A 24,645-nucleotide genomic window follows, 5' to 3' on the forward strand; every position below is an offset into this window, starting at 1 on the left:
GTTTTCTCATGAATATGGTTACTTCCTCAAGCAATAGAAAGAGCAATGCATTCATGTACATGCTCTCCTAGAAATCCTCCATAAAGGATATGTACAATGTGCTGAAGGACTTATTCTAGATCTTTTAATAGTATATCGTTCCTAGGACAGCATTTAAAATGTCATCCTTAACTCTTACTCTATGACTATGAAATATATATATATATATATATATATATATATATATATATAGTAAGGAATTAATTGTGATTTGGGGTTTTCATAACCCTATCTTTGCTTCATTATGGTTAGACTGAAAAAAATGTAAGCTTGAAAAGCCTAAGAGAAGATGGGTGTGTACTTTGGGAGATAATTGAACAAACAAGAGGAACTCTGACCACAGGGAACATTTACTGAAACTAACTAAGCCTCACCAAATAGCTCCCCCACGTCCACATGGGCTTGTCTACATTATAATGGGGACAGCCCATGTGGGTGCGCTGAGCCAATTAGAGACTTAGCATGACTAAGAATTGCTCTTTCCTGTGGGAGAGACAGAGGGAGTTAGAGGAAAAGGCAGTTAGAGAGTTTTTTCTCAGGAGTGTTCTGAGGGAAATGGGGAAGGAAGGCAGACAGAGGAGCTGCTGGTGTTTGACCTTCAGACAAAAACAGAAGAGATTACACATCTAATTCTCCTTAGAGCTACAGATTTTGGGTGTTGGTGAGTTTGTGTTTTTTGAGGCAAAGCTAGCTCTTTAGAGCTGGCTGGGCTGGAGGCAGGTTCGGGGTTCCTGGGGCCTTTTTACTCCAGAGATTTATACATTGTTTCTAGTTCTGTTAATCTCACTTGTGTTTTGAATTTGTTCCCATTAATAAACCTGTTTTGTTTTTTAAACAGGCTGTTTCTTTTCTTACCCCAATATTAAGTCGAGCCGCCCAATCCTTCCCATACTACACACACACACACACACACACACACACACACACACACACACACAGCATATATATCTTTTATAACACTATTTGTGAACAGCTCATCATTAGAAACATGCTGCAGAACACCTACAACAATTATAAGTCTCTCCATTATTTTCTGGGTCATCTTCAGTATTGTCCTTTGGAGATTATGATATTCTATCCATCCATATATAGTATCACTGGGAAAATATTGATGATAAAAGCTCTCTAAAAGTTTGCAAGTGCATTCCAGCTGATTCTTTTATTATTCCCACATTATTGTCCATCTGCAGTATTTATTCAAGTTCTATGTACTGATCGACTAGCTATCTGTCCATATACTTAATGTTATAATCTGGACAATAGACATTCTTCATCCATTTGATTCTTTTGAGGTCATAAATTTCACCGTGAGAAGACCCTGTAGACTTGTGGGGTTTGATGCAATCAAAACAGTATCATTCAAAAACAGCAACATCTAGAGCAGTGGTTCTTAAAACTGTTTGGTCTCAGGATTCCATTAAACTCTTAAAAATAATTGAGGAGCCTGAGCTTTTGTTTATGTAGGTTTTGTTGTAGTGCAGTCTTGTCCAACTCTTTGTGACCCCATGGACGATAGCATACCAGGTCCTTTCTATCTTCATTATCCTTCAAAGTCTGCCCAAGTTCAAGTCCATTGTTTCTATGACACTATCTAGCCATCTCAACCTGTATTGCTCCTTTTCCTTTGGCCTTCAATCTTTCCCACCATTAAGGTCTTTATCAATGAATTCCATTTTCTGATTATGTAGCAAAAGTATTTAAGCTTCAGCTTTAGTATTTGACCTTCCAGAGAATAGCTTGAAGTAATTTTAAATATTGACTTATTTGGTTTCTTTGCTATCAAAGGGACTCTCAAAAGTCTGCTCCAGCACCACAATCTGAATCCATTAATTATGTGGCATTCAACTTTCTTTATAGTCCAACTATCACAGTCATGTATTGCTACTAGAAAAACCATAGTTTTGACTACAAGGATGTTTGTCAGCAAGGTTATTTCTCTGCGTTTTAGTATGCTGTCCAGATTTGCCATAACTTTCATTCCAAGGAGCAAGCATCTTTTAATTTCATGGCTGTAGTTGCTGTTTGCAGTGAATTTTGAGCCCAAGAACATAAAATCTGATGCTGCTTCCATTTCTTCTCCCTTTATTTGCCAGGAAGTGATGGGACCAGTTGCCAAGATCTTAGTCTTTTTGATGTTAAGACTCAAGCCAGCTTTTATAGTCTCTTTCACCCTCATTACGAGGCTTTTTAATTCCTCTTCACTTTCTGCCACCAGAGTGATATCATCTGCATATATGAGATTGTTGATATTTCTTCTGACAACCTTAATTCTGACTTGATTCATCCAGTCTGGCATTTCTATGATATACTCTGCATATAAGTTAAATAAACAAGATGACAATATATAGTCTTGTCATACTCCTTTTTCAATCTTAAGCTAATCAGTTGTTCCATGTTTGGTTCTAACTTGCTTCTTAGCCTGCATACAGGTTTCTGAGGAGACAAGTAAAATGTTCTAGTAGTCTCATGTCTGAGGACTTGCCACATTTTGTTATGATTCACACAGTCAAAAGCTTTAGTGTAGTCAATGAAACAGAAGTGTATGTTTTTCTGGAACTCCCTTGCTTTCTCTACAATCCAGCAAATGTTGGCAATTTGGTCTCTTCCTCTGCCTCTTCAAAAACAAGCTTCTTTTATGGTAATTTTTGGTTCACATATTACTGAAACATAGCTTGCAGAATCTTAAGAATAACCTTGCTGGTGTGTGAAATTAATGTAACGATTTAGTAATCTGAACATTCCTTGGCATTGCCCTTCTTTAGGATTGGGACAAAAACTGATCTTTTCTAATCCAGTGGCCACTGTTGAGTTTTCCAAATTTGCTTGCACATTGAGTGCAACACTTTAATAGCATCATCTTTTAGGAACTTATATTCTACTGGGGAGATAGAACATTTACACAATATATGGGGTAACTGAATGTGTTGAAGGCTTGTCCACATATACATGGAAAGAATAAAGTCAGGATTTTCAAACTGGATTTGAGGTTCAGGCATACATGATCATTTTTTTTTCTCACACAGATGCATTGGTATGGAAGATCCAAAGACTCTTGAGGGCAAAGAAAAATCTGCAGGCCTCCAACCCACATAGACCAGTGAGGATTGTTTTTAAGTGAAGTTTTAAATTTTAAATCATGTTGCTGACTGAGACAATAGAATGTGATTCAGCCCTAGTTACAGGGAGTAACTTTCTATCAGGGATATTTGGAAGTTCTCTATTTCATTAAGTCAATTTTCCTCCCTATAAAATTATATTTCATTTTGCTGGGTAAATTATTTCCGGTTGTAAGATTTTATCTTTTTCCTTTTGGAACAGTGCATTCTTAGCTCTCCTCTGCTTTGTAGTTATAGCTGCTAAATCTTGAATGATCCCGACTGTGTCTCCTTTGTACTTGTGGTGGGAGCAATATCCTAACTCTCCTACTCCCAAGTAAATTAGGCTAATTTTCCCTTAAAAGTTACTGAAACTTGGGGCAGCTAGATGGCGCAGTGGATAGAGCACCAGCCCTGGAGTCAGGAGTACCTGAGTTCAAATCTGGCCTCAGACACTTAACACTTACTAGCTGTGTGACCCTGGGCAAATCACTTAACCCCAACTTCCTCACTAAAAAAAAAAAAAAAAAAGTTACTGAAACTTGAGATTTAGATGACTCAAAGTACAAAAGGCTCAGTCAGTCCCAAGTCAGAATAGTGCTTGAACTCTTTCTTTCTTGATGTATCTTCTCCCCCCACCAAACTTGGAAGCTCTGGATTTTGGCTATAATATTCCTGAGAATTTATATTTAAAGGTTTATTTTAGGAGGTAGCTAGTGGATTTTTAAAAAATTCACTGTCTTCTGGTTCTAATAGATCTGGGCAATTTTCATTCATGATTTCTTCAAAGATAGTATCCAGGCTTTTTACCCCTTAATTTTGATTTTTAGGTAATAAAGTTATTCTTAGATTATCGCTCCTTGATAGGCAGCATAGTGCAGTGGATATGGATTTGGAGTCAGGAAGAACTGGGTTCGAATACTGCCTTAGCTATGTAACTCTAGTCATGTCTGCCAGGTGACCTCTCTCTACCTGTTTCTTCATCTATAAAATGAGGAGATTGGACTAAAAGGCATCTAAGGTTCCTTTTAGCGCTAAATCTGACCCTATAACCTGTTTTGTAGTCAGTTGTTTTTGATAGATGATACATTTGCATTTATTTCTTATTTTGATCTTATGATTATGTTTTGGGATTTCTTGTCTTATGGAGTCACTGATTTCTTTTTGGTCCAGTCTAATACTCTGTGGAAGGCGGGGGGCGGGGGGAGGCTGTTACATGGAAAGGTTTTTGTATCTCTTCTAAGGTGTTTATTCTTATCTTTAAATTTGTCATTTCATTTATAATTCTTTCCTCTAGAGTGTTCTTTTCATCCATAAAGAAGGAAACACGCATTTATTAAGCACTTTGCAAATATTAGGTGCTATTATTTCCATTTTACAGATGAGGAAACTAAGGGAAGCTGTGGTTTAGTGACTTGTCCCCAGTCATATAGCTAGTGCCTGAAACTGAATTTGAACTCATCTTCCTGATTTCAGGCACAGTGCTTTTATCTGTTGCACCACCATTTTTTTCTTTTACCCCACGAACCACCTAATACTATTTTATACTCTTGTTTTATTACTTGCAGGAATTTGAGATTTTGCAACCACGTTCTGTTTTTGTTTGAGGCTTTGCTTATAATTGCTATAAAATTATCTTCTTGTTCTGGATTTGTGTCATGGGTACAAATTATTTCTTTATCACTGCCTTCTGTTTTTCTTATGTTCAGTCTTACATCCAGTCAAAGACAGGCTCTATGAACTTCTAGATGGAATGGTGGGACCTCATTTGGTTCAGATCTTTATTATCTGGTGCCCTGCTCTTATTTGTGGTTTATGAGGACTCTGTTCTATAAGGACCTCAGAGGAAGCTCAGTCTAGCGGGTGGCAAAATTTCAAAGTCCTAGGGCGCGGTCTGATCTAGGTTTTAGTTTGATTACTATTTACCCAGTCTGAGCTTTGCAGGCTCCCAATTCTGGTCTGGGATCAGAGTAACATGGCTGTAGCCTCCTGTTTCCCTTCCTATCACCTGGTCCTCAGTCCAAATTTCTTGCCCTGGTGTATATAGCTCTAGGTTCTAGGTTTTCCTAGCTCACCCCAGTCTCTGAATTGGAAAGACTTTTGTGTGCAGACAAAGTTTTGTCAGCTGGACCCCTTCTTTAGTGCTTGCATGCTTCTACTGTGTCACGGTATGGATTTGGACTAGAAAAATGTGCTCGTAGTCTTTACTTAAATTTCTTGATCATTATACATTCTGATGCTTAAAAACCATCCTTGCTGGAGTAGTTGTGTGAGAGCTAGCTAGGCAGTTCTGCTTTGGATTATTTTGCCATTCTAGCTGGAACTTAAACACTATCAAAAACAACAAAATCTGTTGTCCAAAGCTAGAGAAAATACAATTCATCATCCCAGAGGAATAATATCTAGCCCTAGAACAATATGGAGGGGGGTGTAAATGATTGGAACTGCAATCTAGTTGTTTGAAATTATGATTGTAGGAAAAAGGCAACTAGTGAAAGTGACTTTGAATTTGCAGAAGTTCAGCTTAAGCATTTTTTAAAATGCTCTCTCTCCCCCCAAATTTTTCTTTGTGCTCCAGCAGTAGCTAGATAAAACAATTATCTTGGTACCACTGTTTATAAATGAGGTTGCTGATAAGGTCCTAATAAATAAATACTTCTATCCTTCTCTAATGTTTAAAAACATAAATGAAGAATGAAGAGTCAAACTCCATCAGGATTGAGTTGGGTTGGTATTCAGGCAGGAGGTCTTTGTAGAAGGGAATAGAATGTTACTCTGGGACTTAGTTATAATTCCACATTGGGAAATTAGGTTGTTTGGAGCAACTTACATAATAGATTGTGCCTTTACTGTTATAAAACAATGCGATTATTTTTTCTTTCTATTTGGAGGCAAAACTTAGTTTAATCCCTACATTGAAAAGTGAAAGAGCTCTATAAATAAGTGCTATCAAATATAATGTAAAAAGAAATACATTGACTTACATGAATTAAAAGTGATACTTTATGATTTCACTTATTTAACAAAAACTGCATTAATATTTAGGCCCCTTTCCACTTTAAAATCCCATGATTCTGGGGCAGCTAGGTGGTGCAGTGGATAGAGCACCGGCCCTGGATTTAGGAGGACCTGAGTTCAAACCCGGCCTCAGACACTTTACACTTACTAGCTGTGTGATCCTAGGCAAGTCACTTAACCCCAATTGCCTCACCAAAAATTTTTAAAAAATTAAAATAAAAAAATCCCATGATTCTATTTAAGCACCCACCCAGCAGCACAAAATATTATGTTAGCTGATGACAGTGATACAAAAGAATAAGACTTGGCTCTAGCCCTTTAGGAGTGTATAATCAAATTGACTTAAAGTGAGTTAAAAAAAGAACAGGATGTTCCTGAAGGTCAACAGAAATAAGTCCTAAGTTCTGAACTATTTTTAAAAGTCCTACACAGTGTTCTCAAAGGTTTCCATGGCTTCTGGTTATAGGCAAGAACAACTCAAATGCTAATTATCATTCAAAGGCAATAATTTTTTCAGGTACTGCATAAACAGTACTAATGCTGAGCTGCTAGTAGTATTAGAGGCACAACCAGCTTATAAGGGAGGCATGTGAAAACAAAGCCTCCTCAGTTGATTTTCAAAGGCAAACAGTGTGAAATCTAATCAACACCAACTGTCGGCTTTGAGTGGGAAGCCAGGCAACAATACAAGGTATTAATTTTAGGATAATAAACAGAACAGAAAAACCTACTGGTCACAACTTGTCTACTGGATCTGTTTTCTTCAGGGTTTTCTTTCTTGTCACCCCACCACAAGCCTATGTCTCTCTTAAACCCAAACTACAAATAACTGGTGAAAATGAGCTTCCATGATTATTCTATATGCCTTATAAAAAGCTGAGTGTTTTCTATGCTTCTTAATTATACCTCCCTAGAGAAAAGATTCAATTTTTGTTCTGTTGAATTACAAGGAATAGAATATATGACTAAATGTTTAGAGAAAAATAATATATTTTAAGTATATAGAATAGTACAATGGTAAATATAAATGAAGGTCCATGTGTAGAAATTGCTCATCTGCTAATTAGTAGACCTGACCTGCTTAAGTGCTACAAAAAATATGAAGTAGCACTTTCATAAAAAATTATAATTTTGCTCGATTTTTAGTAATGTATTATTTTAATTAAGCCTTTTTTATACTTGAGAGGTAGGTCTGATTTACTAATTTATAGCTATTTGGGCCTACTTGCAAACGGATGGCTTTTGCAAATAGATATTAACATATGTAATCCTCAAAAGGCACCTACCTATTATTACAATGTAAAAGCAGCTTCAGATAGTGGAAAGCTGGCCTGAGAGTCAAGAAGACATGGAATAAAGGGCCTCATTGCATACATACTGGCTATATGTCCCTGGGGAAGTCACTTAAGCTCTTGTCTCAAGCAATTCTCTGAGAAACAGTTGAGTGCAGGTGTCAATCTGCACTCAATCCTACCCCAATGAAATCACAGATCCGAATGTAATACTAAAAAGGGAGGTGGGGATAAGGTATTGAATAGGCTCTGAAGATACAAGATGAAAAAGAACACAGTCCTTTACCCTCAAGGAGAAGCTAAAGACAACTAGAAACCAAAGAAATTAATAAAAGAGAATTAAGGTAGGAGTTGGGACTGGACCTATGATTTCATTGTTATAGGGAAGTTCATCCAAGATGAGGAAACTATCAGCACAGGTCAGCTCTGCAATTTATAGTCTTAGAGAATTTCCTAGAATCTGTAAGATTAAAAGATTGATGAACTGGCCCTGGATTCAGGAGTACCTGAGTTCAAATCTGGCCTCAGACACTTGACACTTACTAGCTGTGTGACCCTGGGCAAGTCACTTAACCCCCATTGCCCCACAAAAAAAAAAAAAAAAAGATTGCTGAGAGTCCATAGGATTGTACTCAATGCATATATTGTTCTCCTGGTTCTGCTTCCTTCTTTGTGTATCAGTTGATCTGTGTCTTACCATATTTTTCAGAAGTCTTCATAATTGATAATTCTTACAATGTAGTAGTATTCCATTATATTCATGTGGCAGTTTTTCAGCCATTCCCCAACTGTTGGATACTTAATTCATTTGGAGTTCTTTGCTACCACAAAGAATTGCTGTGAATATTCTGATATTCAGGGGATCTTTCGTGCTTTGAGTTCCTGGGATATCTGCCTATTAATGCAATCTCTGGGCCAAAAGGTATGAACATTTTATTCGTGTTTTAGCGTAATTCTAAGCTGCTTTCCAGAATGATGATAAGAATTAAATTTTACCAACAGGATCATCAACCTGTTGTTAAAGTGGTATTCCTAAAGCACAGATCTGACCACATTACCCACTCCCCATCCATACCCCAGCCTTCCCAATAAACTCCACTGGCTCCCTATTACCTCCAAAATTAAATACAAAATTCTGTCTGACATTCAAAGTTCTTAACAACTTAATCCACCTACCTCCCTTTCCAGTTTTCCTATACCTTTCATCCTGATATGATGACACTGTGACACTGGCCTCCTTGCTACTCCATCTCCTGACTCCAGACATTCTCACTGCTTATTCTCCATATCTGGAATGACCACTCACCTCATCTCTACCTTCTGGTTTCCTTAAAATCCCATATTCTACAGGTAAACTTTTCTAATCTCTCTTAATTCTTGTGTTTCCTCTGTTGATTGTTTCAAATTTATCCTTTATCATGTTTGTACATAGTTCTTTTCTTGTGGTTTCCCCCATTAGACTGTGAGCTTCTTGAGAACAGGTGCTGTCTTGTTTTACCTTTCTTTTTATCTCCAGCACTTAGCATGATGCCTAGCACACAACAGGCTATTAACAAAATGCTTATTGATTAATACAGGTACAGATAGGGCAGTAAATCTTCATTTTTGAATAAGAAGAAAATTAATTAATTATATGCTTCTTATGTTATAGTAGTTACTTTGTAGACTGTACTTTAGTATTTAAGTAAACTGCACTTTAATGAGAGAAATAATAGAAAGAAATTCTCAGCCAAATAATGGAAAACCCATTTTTTCCATATGCTTTTTTTATGTTGGGGAGGAAGCATAAAAAAATTCTATTCCTCTCCAAAAAACAAAAACAAAAGAAAATATACAACACTATATAAGGCCCCAAAAAGCTTGGCTATTCTCTAACAATATACTCTAAGGTAACATGGACTAGTTCAAATGTAAAGCAGTTATAAAAATTTTTAGAAATTCATCTCTTTGATACCATTTTCACTTCATGCTTTATATTCTACAAATCATTAAACTCAATCATCTTAGACAAATTAAAACTACAAGCAGCCTAAAGGACAGTAAAAAGACAGCAATCAGTCTGTATTCTTATTTACTAGTAATATGGAACAAGGAAAAAATTTTAAAAACCTTTACGTTAACAACCTTTTAAATACTTAAGAAGTAACCTATCTAGAAATACACAAGAGCCACATGCAAAAAACTAAAACTGCAGTCAAAATAAAGGAAGACTTAAGTAGTCAGAGGTACATTCAATGTTTGTAATGGATTGGATATTATAGTAAAAATATCAATGCTTTCCAAATGAATTTATATATTTAGTGAAATAATTGAAATACTAAGGGATTTCCTTATAGAACTAGATAAATTCACAATGAAATTTATATGGAAAACAAGTGGACAAGAATATCACTGAGAAGAACAGATGAAGGTGGTCTTATACCCACAGATTGGTGATTTTTACTTTGTAATATGTTTTACAAAGCTTGGTGCTACTGAGAAAAGGGAAATGGATCAATAAATAAACATTTATTACATGCCTACCATGTACTGCCCTGGGGATACAAAAAGAAGCAAAAGACAGTCCCTGCCCTAAAAGAGCTTACAATCCAATGGGGGAGATGACATACAAACAAATATATACAAAATACATTATATTCAGGATAAATAGGAAATAAATAACAGAAGGAAAGCATTGAAATTTAGAGACATCGGGGTAGGCTTCCTGTAGATGGTGATATTTTAGTTGGGACTTAAGGAAATAAGGAAGTCAGTAGTCCAAGCAGAGGAAGGAGAACATTCCAGGCATGAGGGACAGCCAGAGAAAATACCTGGAGCCAAGAGAAACAGTGTCTTGTCAGTGTAACAGCTAGGAGGCCCTGGTCACTGGATAGAAGAGTAAGATACAAGAAGACTGGAAAGGTAGGAGGGGCCTAGGTAATGAAGGGCTTTGAATGCCAGAGTATTTTGTATTTGATTCCAGAAGTAATAAAAAGCCACAGGAATTTATTGAGTAGGGAAGGTGATGGTAGAGGGTGACAATAATTGGATCTGTGTTTTAGTAAAATCTCTTTAGTGGCTGAATGAAGGATGGATTGGAGTGGGAAGAGACAGGAGGGAGGCAAACCCATGAGCTGACTGTCGCAGTTATCCAGGGATGAGGTGATCAGGACCTGCATTAGGATGGTGGCAATGCCAGAGCAGAGAAGGGAGAATATTTGAGAGATTTGCAAAGGTGAAATCGACAGGCCTAGGTAACAGCTTGGATATGAGGGGCGAGACTGGGAGGATGGTTGTCCCTCTACAGTAACAGGGAAGATAGGAGACACACAGTTTAGGGGAAAAGATAATTTGTTCTGTTTTGGACATGAGTTAAAGATGTTTACTGGACATTCAGTTCAACTTGGAGATGTGAGATTGGAGGTCAGGCAGGGAGACAAATAAGCAGGCTATTGCAATTATCTATCCCTGAGGTGATGAGAGCCTGCACAAGGGTGATAGCTGTGTGAATAGAGGAGGAGGCATCTATGAGATGTTGTAGAGTAGGAAATAAGATTGACAGAAGATTGAATAGTTGGAGTGAGAATGAGGGAGTTGAAGATAACATAAAGATTGTGATCCTTGGTCCTACCATCACTCACAAGTGTTTCACTTTCATGTCCAAGAATTCCAAAATTCATTTATTTGATCATATTTCTTCTTTTTCTATGTCCTACTCCTCCTAAACCTACTTTTCTTCCTTACCGTTACCTTCAATCTTCCCCTTATCCCTCTCTTTTATTCCACATGTATTCCAGTATGTAACTCTTATCACAGAATTCTTAATATCAGCATGGCTTTTACACACACACATTTTTTGAGGCAGTCGTGGTTAAGTGAGTTGCCCAGGGTCACCCAGCTAGTGTCTGTCATACAAGTATCTGAGGCCAGATTTGAACTCAGGCCTTCCTGACTCCAATGCCAGGGTTCTATCCCCTGTGCCACTTACCTACCCCATGAATTATATCTTAATATCTAAATTTTTAAGCTCCTATCCTCATTCTTAAGCTTCAACCCAGGTTTGGGTTTTCTGACATGGGTTTTTACATGTAATTGGAGAAAATTAAATTCCAAATAATATTTAAAACAAATAAAAAAGTAAAATTTTAAACAAAAGAATAGAATTTGGTTTTTACAACAATCTCACACCCTTAATAACTTAAACTTCTGAAAAATTAATCTGGCAATGTTATAGAGGAAAGAGTGCTATAGAGGAAAGAGAAGGGAGAGTACTGTTAAAAATCATAATTTGTTTCATTATCAAAGGCAAAAGTAGGGTCATATACCAGTATGACAGTAAATGATGGATTTAATTTAACCCTGTCTACAGATTAAAGCAGCTAAATATATGAATAAAGTACAACTCAAAAGTACACAAATTTTTATTTTATTATTTTGCACCAATATATAATTATAAAGCCTATACATATAAAATGAAGAATACTCTTTGAATGCATATCAGAGAGCCTCATCTCTAGAGGCCATGGCTTAAAAACTAACTTACAAAAAAAACAGTTTTCGTACAATTCGGACTGGTACACATTTGGCATCAGGATGCACATGGTGCGGGGGTAATATTTACTCTGACCTTTTGGGTACTATGATTAGATCTGATTTTGAGTTTTATTATCTTAGGAAGAAAGGATAAAATTTTGTATCTCACTTCATTCTTTGGGCATCTATTCAATAGCAACAATCTTGAACTGGCTCAATTTTTTGAATAATTCACAACTGAGGGGGAGTTTTTCTCCTATTCTCAAAATTTTCCATTTAAAAAAAGATTAATAAGTAATAAAATCAGTGCCAATTTAATGAGGGAATTGGTGAACTAGGTAAGCCAGATACAATCTCTACCAACCAGAAATTCTGCACTTCAGAATACCTGCTTCCACAAAGATCACATCTAACAGATGACATATGATAGACAGTGTGATGGTAGGTAATGGAATCAAGCAGTTTCTTCTGTATTTTCTTCATTCTAATTTCTTTCCTGAAGTCCTCTTTTGGTTTCAGTAGGACATTTCTGAAGCCAGGGGCACACTTCAGTCTCACAGAGCAGATCATTATTACCACCCTACTTCCTACATATGTATACAGACCCTTTATATTTGCTTCCTTGTTAATTCCACGTTCAGGTGTGTTGGTTATTCCTGAGCCTAGGCCTCCTGAATGTCCAAGCGATATCTTGCCACACTCAGTGACTAAACAATTCAAGATCAATATCTATTACTTTCACAACTTCCATAGAAAGTAACTATCTCATTTCCTTCATTAACAATACTTAGGAATGACCATATTTATCATCTTTTGCCTGATAATTTGTTGAGAGATTTAGAGTAATTTTTAAATTAATGAAAAGTGTTTTTTAAAACAATGAAGTTAAGTGGAGTTTTGAAAATATAACACAGAACCAGATTCCTTTAAAATACAGGTTCCCTCAAAGTCTAAAAACCCATCACAAAAAACAAATATATGTATTTCTAGGAAAATGTTTTATGATAATCATATGCATGTGTTCTACTTGACTACTATAACTTATTTTTCTTCAATATAAAAATATTAAACTTGTAAATAGCCTCAATTAGTCCCTTTACACTGATGCTCCAGGAAACTGTTGCTGTTGTCTTTGCTCCAAAACTTGTTGATTTAGTAGTTGTTGCTGTTTCTGCAGAAATTGTACAACTTCTGGACTTCTTAATAATGCCTTAAAAGAAGAAAAAAATAGTACAACTCTGATTATTTGTGCACTCATTTTAAATATTAATAAGCTAGCATCATCCAGGTTAATAGTTTCACATTAGGAACCACATAAAAGAGACCTACACATAAATTAATTCTGACATTAAATAATGCCATCTTTCTACATGGTTCCATTACAACTCTGAAAAATAAAATTCAGGAACTAAAAATAAAAACAGTCTGGTGCTAATTTTAAGTCTTAGAGGCACTTTTGAACTTAGTTCTGTGATTCAAATTCCTCCTAAACCTTATTTTCAAACAGATGATAAAATGATTATTCACTTAACATTTAATGTAAACATTAAATTTTTATTAATAAAGAGCAATAATTGCTATTTTAAAAAAATATTTATTTTCTAAATTTCACTCCAGGGTTTCTTATAGTGAATTACACATTCATTATAGCAAACTACACTTGTTCCATTGAGTATGTAGAAATACATTTCTAATAGCACATTCAGAGGTTCACATCTGTTAAGATTTGAAGAAAACACTTTACTCCAAATAAATTCTAATATACAACTCTCTCTGCCATTGATGTCATACTGTAAGGATCAAAAATAACATCATCAATTACTCAGAGCAAACAGGACATTAGTTGTTTTTATTTGGGAAGATTGTAATTTAAGAGAGATAATTTGCATGCAAAATTTAATTTGTAATGTGCAAATAATCAGTTGACAACAAGGGTTTCAATGTAGTAGCTTCTCTATATAAAAATGAACATTTATGGGACAGCTAGGTGGCTCAATGGATAAAGCATCAGTTCTGGATTCAGGAGGACCTGAGTTCAAATCTGGCTTCAGACACTTGACACTTACTAGCTGTGTGACCCTGGGCAAGTCACTTAACCCTCATTGCCCTGCCAAAAAACCCATAAACCAAACCAAAACAAAAAATGAACATTTCTGGAAAACCTGCTATCATTTAGGCTACTCCTGACCTAATCAAAGGTATATGATATCAATCAACAAGCACTAATTAAGTTCCTACTATGTGTCAGGCAATAGAGATCAAAATTAGAAGAAATAGTATTTTTTCTCAAAGACTTTACATTCTAACAAGGGAGACAATAAGTATAGACAGAAAAATTTGAAGAGAATAAACACAAAGTAGTTATATCAACAAAACAGTTTGGAAAGGATGACACTAACAATTAGGAGGATCAGGGTAGGCTTCATGTAGAAAGGTAGTTTTTGAATTGTGTTCTGAAGTAAGGGAGGGATTCTATGAGGTATTGGTGAAGGGGGAGTGAATTCTAGGGCTAAAAGACAGAAAATGCAAAGGCACAAACACGGGAGAATGTCATATCCAGTTTGGCTGGATTGGGGAGTACAGGAGGGAAAGCAGTATACAATGGCTGGAAAGAGATTAGGACCAAATTGTGCAGGACTTTAGAAGTGAAACGTAAGAGTTGTTCCTACAGGAAATGGTGGAATGAACAATTAGGAAAACGATTATGGTCAGATGTGAACTTAAAGAAAATCATTTTTTTAAGCAGTATTAGAAGATGGACTGAAGTGCCAAACCCAAGGCAGGGAGAGCAAATAGGTGGCCACTGCATTTATATAGGAGTATAATGTGTCAAAAGTAGGGATTCATTAGAGATGTTGTAGAGGTGGAAATATCAAGATGTGGCAACTGAATGGATGTGAAGGGAAAGGGAGAATGAGGAGCTGAGGCTAATACTGAAGTTACAAATCCAGGAGATTGGGAAAACAGTAGTACCTGGATCAAAAAAAAAAAAAAGATCAGAAAGAAAAAGGAAGTTTGGAAGAGGAGATATTGTTTTCTCCTGAAACTAGGTAAAAATTAAGCATGGAGGAACTCATATTAGACCAACATCATTGAAACTAACACCAAAGTAGAATTCATAATGACAGGTTTACACTGGATTCCATTTTTCTCAAATAACCAAAAGATTTAATTAATAAATAGGACTCCATTAAAGGTTGTCTTCCCTACATGATAACTCTATGATGTGGTCCTTAAGGATAGTCTTATATCAAGGTTCCAGTGTGTGTAAATAAAACAAATTTAAGTGTCATTTTATGAAGCTTCAGTTACCTCTCAAATGTAAGAACAAAAAAAAAATCATGTTTTCAATTTGTTTCAATATTGCAAAAGGAATTATCATATTTACCAGGCGTTTTTGATTTAATACTTGCTCTAAGAGAGTAGGTCTTGCAGGACGATCTCCAATAGAACCAGTTCTTTGTTTTCCAGTGGATGCTGAGCCATCTGTGCTTTCCTAGAATTAATGACACAAAAAAACCCAAAACAAAACAAAAGAAACATTAGTCTGATGTATTTCCTAGCACCTGCAGTCAAATCTAAACATCATCTCGCAAAGTGCCCCTAAACAATCTTGACACTGGACCTCTCTGGACTTGTGCCCTCAGGTTCAAAACTAGAGGGTTGGCCTAGATCTAGACATTATGCCTTACACAAACTTTTCACTATCACTTTACCTTTGCTCCTATCCTTCTTCTGACTTTGTCTATATGCCCATCTCCTTGCCACCAATCTACATCCTATCCATTGTTCAAATCCTAAATCCAAGTGTCCCTTTTTCCATGATGCCTCCCATAAATACTCCAGTGATCTCTCTTTAGAACTAAACATCTCTGCCATTAACTTGAAATCTATCATATGCTAACCTGCATGGTTAGATATATTTTTAATATACAAATCTTTTCTCCTCAACAAGGATATGAACTTTTTGAAGGCAAAGACCATGTCTTCAAACTCTTTTTAGATTACACAGAGCCAGCATATGTAAAAATAAATGTAAAGCAAATATTTTCATATTATCCCCATAGGGAAATGAGGTTCTAAAGATTTTCTTTTTGAGGGGGAGGCAGGGCAATGAGGGTTAAGTGACTTGCCCAGGATCACACAGCTACTAAGTGTCAAGTGTCTGAGGCCGGACTTGAACTCAGGTCCTCCTGAATCCAGGGCCGGTGCTTTATCCACTGTGCCACCTAGCTGCTCCCAGTGTTTTGTTTTTTTTTTTTGGTTGTTGTTGTTGGGTTCTGAAGATTTTCAATGACTTACTCATGGTCACATAGCTACTAAGTTATCTGAGGCAGGTATTAAACCCAGGTATCCTGATCCCAAGTTCAGAACTCTGCATTCTACTTGACTACTTCTCCTAAATCAATTTGGAAAGGAGCTTAAAAATGAACCTGTAGAAATCCAAAAATATTCTGCTGCAGAATCGTATCTGGGTCTTAGCTTTCTCACTGTAAAGATCATAACTCCTGCATTTCCTACCTCAGAGTCCTTGTTCAGGGCAGTGCTATACAGATGTCATAAGTCAACAAGCATTTGCTAAACACCTAATATGTGCCATGCACTGTGCTAAGTAAGCACTGGGGATACAAAGAAAAGTAAAGGGAGCAGCTAGATGGTGCAATGGATAAAGCACTGGCCCTGGATTCAGGAGGACCCTGAGTTAAAATCCACCCTCAAACACTTGACAACTTATTAGCTGTATGACCCTGGGCAAGTCACTTAACCACTACTGTTTCACTCCCCCACCAAAAAAAAACCCAAAAAACAGCTAACATTTATATAGTGCTTACTATGTGCCTAACACTGTGTACTTTTACAATCTTTACCTCATTTGATTGTCACAGTAACCCTGGGAGGTAGGTATTGTTATCACCATTTTACAGATGGGGAAACAGAGGCAAAAAGACTTGCTGAGTCACTTATCATGTCACTCATAAAATAAGGTGACTTGTAGAGGTTCAATCAAGCAGCTCCCACAGCCTGAAAACTTGGGTCTTTCTGATGTGCCTGGCAATCTATTCACTGTAGCATTTTATCAAAATGAAATCTTGTAGGGGGCAGCTAGGTGGTACAGTGGATAGAACACCGGCCCTGGATTCAAGAGGACCTGAGTTCAAACCCGACCTCAGACACTTGACACTAGCTGTATGACCCTGGGCAAGTCACTTAACCCTCATGGTCCTGCAAAAAAAAAAAAAAAGAGATCTTGTATATACTCCTTAAAAGACTTCACTGTATAAGTGAGTTAGCTATTATTGTTTTAGTTATGACCCAAATGTCTTCTATCAATTCTCAGCTTTAATAGTTTTAAATTGCAATTTAAACTTTTATAACTTTAATTTCACTAAGACTTTTGGGACACCTGAATAATCGTAATAACAGCTGCCGATTACTATGTGCCAGGCACTGTGCTAAGTGCTTTACAATTTTTATCTCATTTGATCCTCTCAACAACCCTTCCATTGGGGCACGGTTATTACCCCCCTTTTGCAATTGAGGAAACTGAGGCAGAGGTTAATTAACTTGCCCCAAGGGTCACGAAAGTTAGCATCTGAGGCTCCATTTGAACTCAAAGGTCTTCCTGACTCCGGGCCATGAGCACTAGCCTCGGCGATGCAGATCAGTCAATAAGCATTTATTTAAGGTTCACTATATGCCGGCCACTGCGCTAAGCGAAACTGAGCTTGCAAACATTACATAAACTTTTGCAGAGGCCAGTTCCCGCCACAGCCCGCAGCCAGCGCGGGCAGCTGCACCTGCGCCCGGCCGCCCGGGGATACGGGGCTGGGGGCGGTACCTCGAGCTTGACGCTGCCCGCGCCGCCTCCTCCCCCGCCTGCTGCGGCCGCGGCCCCAGTACCGGCCAAGCTCAGGGCCTGATCGCTCTTTTTCTTCTTGTACTTGTCTTTGTACATCTTGTTGCGGTGCTTCTTGCACATCCACGGCTTGCGCTGCTTGGCCACTTGGCTCGTGGTCTCGCTGCAGCCCTCGTAGGTGCACGTCTTGCTTACGCTGCCCCCGCCGCCCCCGCCTGCCACCCCCGCGGACGCCCTGCCGTTTTCGCCGCCCGAGTGCGTCTCCTCATCTTCCAGTTCCTCCGGGCTGGCCGTGCTCTCGCCGCCCCCCGGCGGGTCTGAGGTGTCCAGCAGGTCCGTCTCGTCCTCGGCGGCCTCGTCCTCGGCATCTCCCGCCACTTCATACTGGGGCATGGGGTTCCCGGCGGCACTGTCGCCCTCCGGAACCGGGGTCGGGGTCACCGAGGCCGAGGTCGGGGTCACCGAGGCCGGGGTCGGGGTCACCGAGGCCGGGGTCGGGGTCACCGAGGCCGGGGTCGGGGTCACTGATGCTGCCCGAGCGGGGACCGGCCGCAAGACAGCGCCCGCAGCCGCTCCCGCCCCCGCCGCCTCCTCCGGCCCGCCGCAGGGCTGCATGACCAGCAGGGTGAGCTGCGGGGCTGGGGAAGCAGCGGCCGGGGGTACGGCGGCGCTGGTCCCCGCCGGCTCGATGCCCTCCTGTGCCTCCGTGCCGCGGGTGCAGGACGGGGCCAGACGACCCAGCTCTCTGCCTGCAACGGCCCGGCCCGGCCCGACTCAACGTCGGCCCCCTGAAGCGCCCGAGAGGGTCCAGGGTCTGGCTCAACACAGCCTTCCTCCGTGCGCCTGCGCGGCCCCAGGCAGCAGGAGGAGGGTGCAAGAGAAGCGGGCGTTTGAAAGACTGGCGGGAGAAAGCAACTAGTCTGAGGGACTGCGGCCTGAAGGAAGGCTCGAGATTGCGCATGTGCGGCAGTGTGGCCTCCGCTTTATAGAAACTGGCGCGATCCGTAGGGAAGGCGTTACCCGGATGTGCTCTAGTAATCCTATCCGGGGAATGCAGATTTCAGGGACTTTGATCTTTTATTCTTGGTTTACCCACTCTCGCCCATACTCCACACCTCTCACCTATCCAACCTCTCCCTTTTTTCCTCAAAAGAAAAACTATCTATTTAGGCCTCTCTTTATTGGTAGTTTAGTAATCTTGCTTATCCCCCCTGCTTCTCTAACTTTGAAAAGAATGCTTTATTTCTACCGTTCTTCCCCTCCTCCCCAAATATTTAAAGTAGGAAAGTTTTTTTTTTTTTTGGCACGAGAAGAGGGAATTTCCTTACCCTGAAGTTCCCTATATCAATCCTTATCCGTTTCCTATTTCCTAACGCAATTCAAGTAGATTAAATTAAACAATAAACTCCAATGCCTCTTTCTGCCAACTTCTGCAACTTAACACCTCTTCCTCTCCTACCTGTGGTTAGCATTAGTGGTTTGGGACCATTTTGCTTCTTCTTTTCCCCTACTGCGTCTATCCATTTACTAAATTATAAAGCATAGTACTCATAATTTCCCCAACTTTCCCTACAGCTAGGTTCTCAACTTGAGATCCTTGGACCCCCTAAAAGTATAGATTTCGGGGCAGCTAGGTGGCACAGTGGATAGAGCACCGGCCCTGGAGTCAGGAGTACCTGAGTTCAAATCCGGCCTCAAACACTTAACACTTACTAGCTGTGTGACCCTGGGCAAGTCACTTAACCCCAATTGCCTCACTAAAAAAAAAAAAAAGTATAGATTTCAGGGGGTATCTGAACTTGGAAAAAATACATCTTTATTTTCACTAACCTCTAACTGAAATTTAACATTTCCTTCAATAAAAAATTAATTTAAAAATTAAAAAAATATATGAGAAAGGGTCCATAAACTTCACCAGATTGTCAAAGCAATCCATGACAAAAATGGTTTCGAATTCCTACCTGGAAATAGGAAAAAAAACATTTTAGATATAATATATTGATTACAGTTGGACAAAATGTGTTCATCTCAAAACTAACCAAATCTCTGTTTATTATCCTCTTCAGCCACTTCTTGACCTTTACTATTCTAAATTCTTGGCATAATAGATAGAGAGTAGGCTTTAAGTCCTATCTCTATCAAACAAACTGGCAGTATGAGTCATTTAGCTTCTCAGGATGCCATGTAACTGTTAGACCTATATTAGTGAAAGGAGGTTCCTTGCTTAGGGTTTCAAATTTCAGCAGAAGACAGAGCACCCACAACATGGCCTAGAGCAAAGATCAGCAAGTCAAGAGAAAGGATGCCAGAGAATGAAAAGGCATCAGCACCAACTTTTAGCCAACTGTCAGTTTTTCTGTATATCTGTTGGTACTACCCCCAAGATGTTCCCTTCTTCCATTTATCTCTGGAACTCCAAATGCGGAGTATAATGCTATGGTATCTTGAATGCTAAGTCACCAACACTGATTCCATGTGTACCCGGTTCACCCACTTCAGTGCATTGTACTCTCATTCCTCAGCTTCTTATGCAATATAAAAATGTCCTTGATTTTGTCATTTGGAATTCAGTCTTTCAACAAATATTTCTAGGATACATACAATCAATTATTGCTATTGCAAGAGGAAACCAAGATTTGGATAATTAATTTGTATTTGATTTAGGAATGAACTAAAAAAACATTTCATAGAATCTAAGAATTGGAAGAGACCTCAGAGGCAATCTATACCCATACTTAACCCACACCTGTGTAGGATTCCTTTGAACAAAAGTTTCACATTGAAATTAGCACTATCCCCAGAGTCAGAAGATCTGGGTTCAAATTCTACCTTTGGTGTTTATTACATGTATGACCTTTAGCCAGTCAACTTCCTTTGGCCTTAGTTACCTCAATGGTAAAATGAGAGCATTGGATTAAATAGATAAAGCATTTATTAAACTTTACATGAAGCCCAAATCTGCCCCTCTAAATTTTCTATCCATTTTTCCAATTTCTTCTCCTTTGAGGTCAAGCAGTGCAAATATTATCCCTCTTTGACTTGACAGTTCTTCACATACTTAAAAACAGCTATCATAAACACCCTAAAATGTCTTTTCTCCAGTTTTGAATGAGTTTGTATGCTATATTGATAAATATGAATGCATTAAACAAAAGAATGAAATCATAATGTGATTAAACTCTAGGTTCTGGCAAACTTTTTGGTTTGTCTGCACAGTTTCTCTGTTTAAGTCCTGTAGCTCCTTTCCCTTAGTTAACTAAATATTAAGTATCTACTATTCTAAATGTAAAGATTTTTTTTTTGTACTCAATTCTGCACCAAACTTATTGACCACCTGTAGTGCCTGGTTAAAATTATCAATATCTGTCTAGTTTCTGTTTGTCTTTCTGTGCATCTATGCATATATGCACACGTATATTTATGTACGTATATGTGGACTAACTCATTGAATCATCCAGTTCAATATCATATTATGATATATCTTTAAATGTAAATAACAATATAATCATTTACATGGAGTTTTAAGGTTTGTACATAACGTTCTTCATAATAATCCTGTGTGGTAGATAGTAAAGTATATTGTTTGCATTTTACAAATAGAACACAGATTCTGAGAGTTAATGTAAATTTTCTAAAATCACACAAATACTTAAGAATTTGAGGCAGGATTCAAGCATATGTCTTCTGATTACAGTTTAGTGCTTTATCCACTAGGCCTACCTACTTCTTGATTTAAAGAGTTATATACATTTATCTTTCAGTCTGTTTTTGAAAGGTAGAAAAAGTCCTTTATTGCATTGCTATAGATTTTGCTAAAGATACTTTATAGTGACTTGGTGCTCAATAAAATCCTTTTCAAATAAAATCTACATAAAGAGTCCAAACTAAAGAGGGATTTCTTATGAAGGTGAAGTCCTCTAGATGCTCCTGTTTGTGTATGATACTGAGTTGGTTACATTAAGCTTCTACACTCTGCTAAGCATCCTAGAAAAGATTCATAAACTACTCAAAACAATTTGGCCCAATCACCCACAAATTAAATTTAAAGCTCCTAAGCTTAAACAAAATCTATCTTTTTAATCGATATTCAACCAGTTTTGTCATATGGTTGCAAGTCATGGAATACTATAGTTTCTGAAGAATTAGATGATTATCAAAATTGGTGTAATTGAGAGGGACATGGTAATATGATAAGACTGTGCCATATAATCATCTATGGGCTTTGAATAACAACTGCCATCAAAGATGCCATCAAATGAAAATCTAAGTGAAAAATAAGATGGTCAGTCACATGGCAAGAGTGAGGGATAACTGGAGGTAAAGCCCACTGCTCTACTTGTAATAATATTAGGGGAAAATAAGGGAGGTTCCCTGCAATGTTAGGTGGACTTTTGACTTTGAATTGGGGGTTCATGACAAAAACACTGAAGCCCATCTTTTCGAAACTAATATTTTCCTACATCTTATATATAAATGAGAATTATGGGATACCACAATCTCTAAAGAATCTAAATTATAGATAACTGAAAGGTCATTAGGAAAATATTTGGGAGTATGTAAATTGGTTATTACACATGACCAACAATGGTTTTCATGCAAGAAATTGTGATAGAGGATTCTGGGAAGATGGCGTAGGTCAGAAAATTCCAGGCTCTCCAAATTTACTCCACAAAAAAGATAGAACACCACATCAAAGTAAAAGTAGAGTGGTAGAAATAAATAAAAATCAAGGTAAAGCAGCTGTTCTCCCAAGACAACTTGAGAGGACCTCAGGAAATTTGCCACCTCCAGGGGCAGGAGGTTTGGCCTGAGTGAAGTGCAAACATCTGCAGGCAGATCCACTGAATCAAGAAATAACTAGCTCCGGAGGCAGTTCCATTGGACCACAGCCTTGGCCTCAGGAACTTTTACCTCATGGACAGTATGGGAATTGGACAGTTGAGCAGGGGAAGATTGAAGGACTTTCTGCTGTTGCCAGGCCCAGCTGTGTTGACTAGATGTAGTCCAGGCTGCAGCTATGGGTGAGGAGTGAGCACAAGCCCAGTGAGTGCAGTCACAGAGGGGCAGGAACCCTGCTTTCTGTGGGCACTTTCAGGAGAGTGGAGTCCCTGGTTTTGGTTCCAGGGAAGAGGGGAGAGCTGAAATTTGTGGCTGTCAGAGGGATCTCAGGGAGTACGAACTCTGTGGAAAAGTATGACTGGGGACCCAAGACATGGCTTAGTTAGTAGTGCCTCAGTTTGGGCCCTGGGACAGATCTCAGGAAAGTACAGTAAGAAGGCTCTGAGACCTGCTGCACCATTCCCTCATTCCCTACATCTTGACACTAGAACCTGATTATAATAATAGGCTGCTAAAAATAAAATTAAAATGAGTAAACAAATGAGAAAGAACCCAAACATAGACAGCTACTAAGGGGAGACAGAAGATCTGGGTTCATACACAGAGGAAGATATTGAAATAAAAAAGTCACTCCTTTATTTTTTAAGTTATTCATGTTTAGTCATGCAAAACATTTCCACATTAGTCAGGTTGTGAAAGAAAACAGATCAAAAAAAACTTTAGAAAAAGGAACTAAAAAAAATTATGCTTCAATCCGTATTCAGAAACCATCAATTCTTTCTCTGTAGATGGATTACATTTTTCATAAGTCCTTTAGAGTTGTCTTTGATCATTGTATTGCTGAAAATAACTAAGTCATTCACAGCAGATCATCTTACAATATTGCTGTTATTTTTTATACAGTACATTTCACTTTGTATCTCCTCATGTATGTCTTTCTGGGTTTTTCTGATTGCATCCTGCTCATCATTTCTTGTAGCACAATAGTGTTCCATCATAATCTCATCCCACAATTTGTTCAGCCATTACCAAATTGATGGGCATTTCCTCAATTTTGAATGTAACTTTTTTTTAATCTTTTAGGCTACCAGTCTAGTAGTGGTATTACTAGGTTAAAGAGTATACATGGTTTTATAGCTCTTTGGCCATAGTTCCAAATTGCTCTACAGAATGTTTGAATCAGTTTACAACTTTACTAAGAGTATATTAATGTCTCATTTTCCCCATATTCCCTACATTTGTCATTTCCCTCTGCTGTCCTATTATCCAATCCAATAGGCATGAGGTAGTACCCAGAATTGTTTTGACCTGAATCTCTCCAATCAATAGTGAGTTAGAGCTTTTTTTTTCCATATGGCTAGGTCGCTTTGATTCTTTCATCTGAAAATGTCATGTCTTTTAATCATCTACCAATCCCATGGCACTTATTTTATTTTTTTCATCTAGATGTGATTTTATTATTTTAGTACATAAACAAAAATTTATGCAACCAGAGCAGAGGCTGTGGATGATTCATATTTCCAATTGGGTGGGAGCACTCTCTTGGTCTTGTAGTAACGAAACAGCCTGTGAATTCGGCTCTCATTGAGAATCAGATAGAATTTAGAATCCTTATCCTTTCTGTTTCTCTCAAGAAGCTTTTGAACAGCAACAGGCCTTCAAAAATCAAATGAGAGAGATTGAGGAAAAGCCAGGAAAAAAAAAGAGCAATCCAAGAAAATCAAAACAATTATGAAAAGAAAGGCAACCAACTGAAAAGAGAGATCCAAACATTTAAGAAAGAAAATAACTCCTTGAAAACTAGAAGTGGCTAGGAGGAAGCTAATGATGTTATAAGACAACAAGGAAAAGTAAAACAAAATTTAAGAAATAAGGAAAATAGGAGAAAGTGTGAAAATATTTCATTAGTAAAATGATGTAGAGAATAGATCCAGGAGAGATAATAAAAGAATTGTTGGACTACCTCAAAGTTACCAAAAAAAAAAGAATCTTT

At 38.1% G+C, this 24,645-nt stretch overlaps 1 protein-coding gene across 1 annotated transcript in view; it reads right to left on the reverse strand.

The window, feature by feature from the left end:
* Positions 1-11,845: 11,845 nt before the first annotated feature.
* The window catches only part of LOC122747980 (regulatory factor X associated protein), a 96,585-nt gene continuing 83,785 nt past the window's right edge, over positions 11,846-24,645 (reverse strand). The window contains 7 exon segments of the mRNA XM_043993732.1: positions 11,846-13,166; positions 15,345-15,452; positions 17,796-18,578; positions 18,581-18,735; positions 18,738-18,822; positions 18,825-18,887; positions 22,725-22,828. Of these exon segments, the coding sequence (XP_043849667.1) occupies positions 13,053-13,166; positions 15,345-15,452; positions 17,796-18,578; positions 18,581-18,735; positions 18,738-18,822; positions 18,825-18,887; positions 22,725-22,828 (1,412 nt within the window). The 3' untranslated portion in view covers positions 11,846-13,052.

This window comes from Dromiciops gliroides, chromosome 3 (genome assembly GCF_019393635.1).
Source record: "Dromiciops gliroides isolate mDroGli1 chromosome 3, mDroGli1.pri, whole genome shotgun sequence".
In the NCBI taxonomy this organism is placed as follows: Eukaryota; Metazoa; Chordata; class Mammalia; order Microbiotheria; family Microbiotheriidae; genus Dromiciops; species Dromiciops gliroides.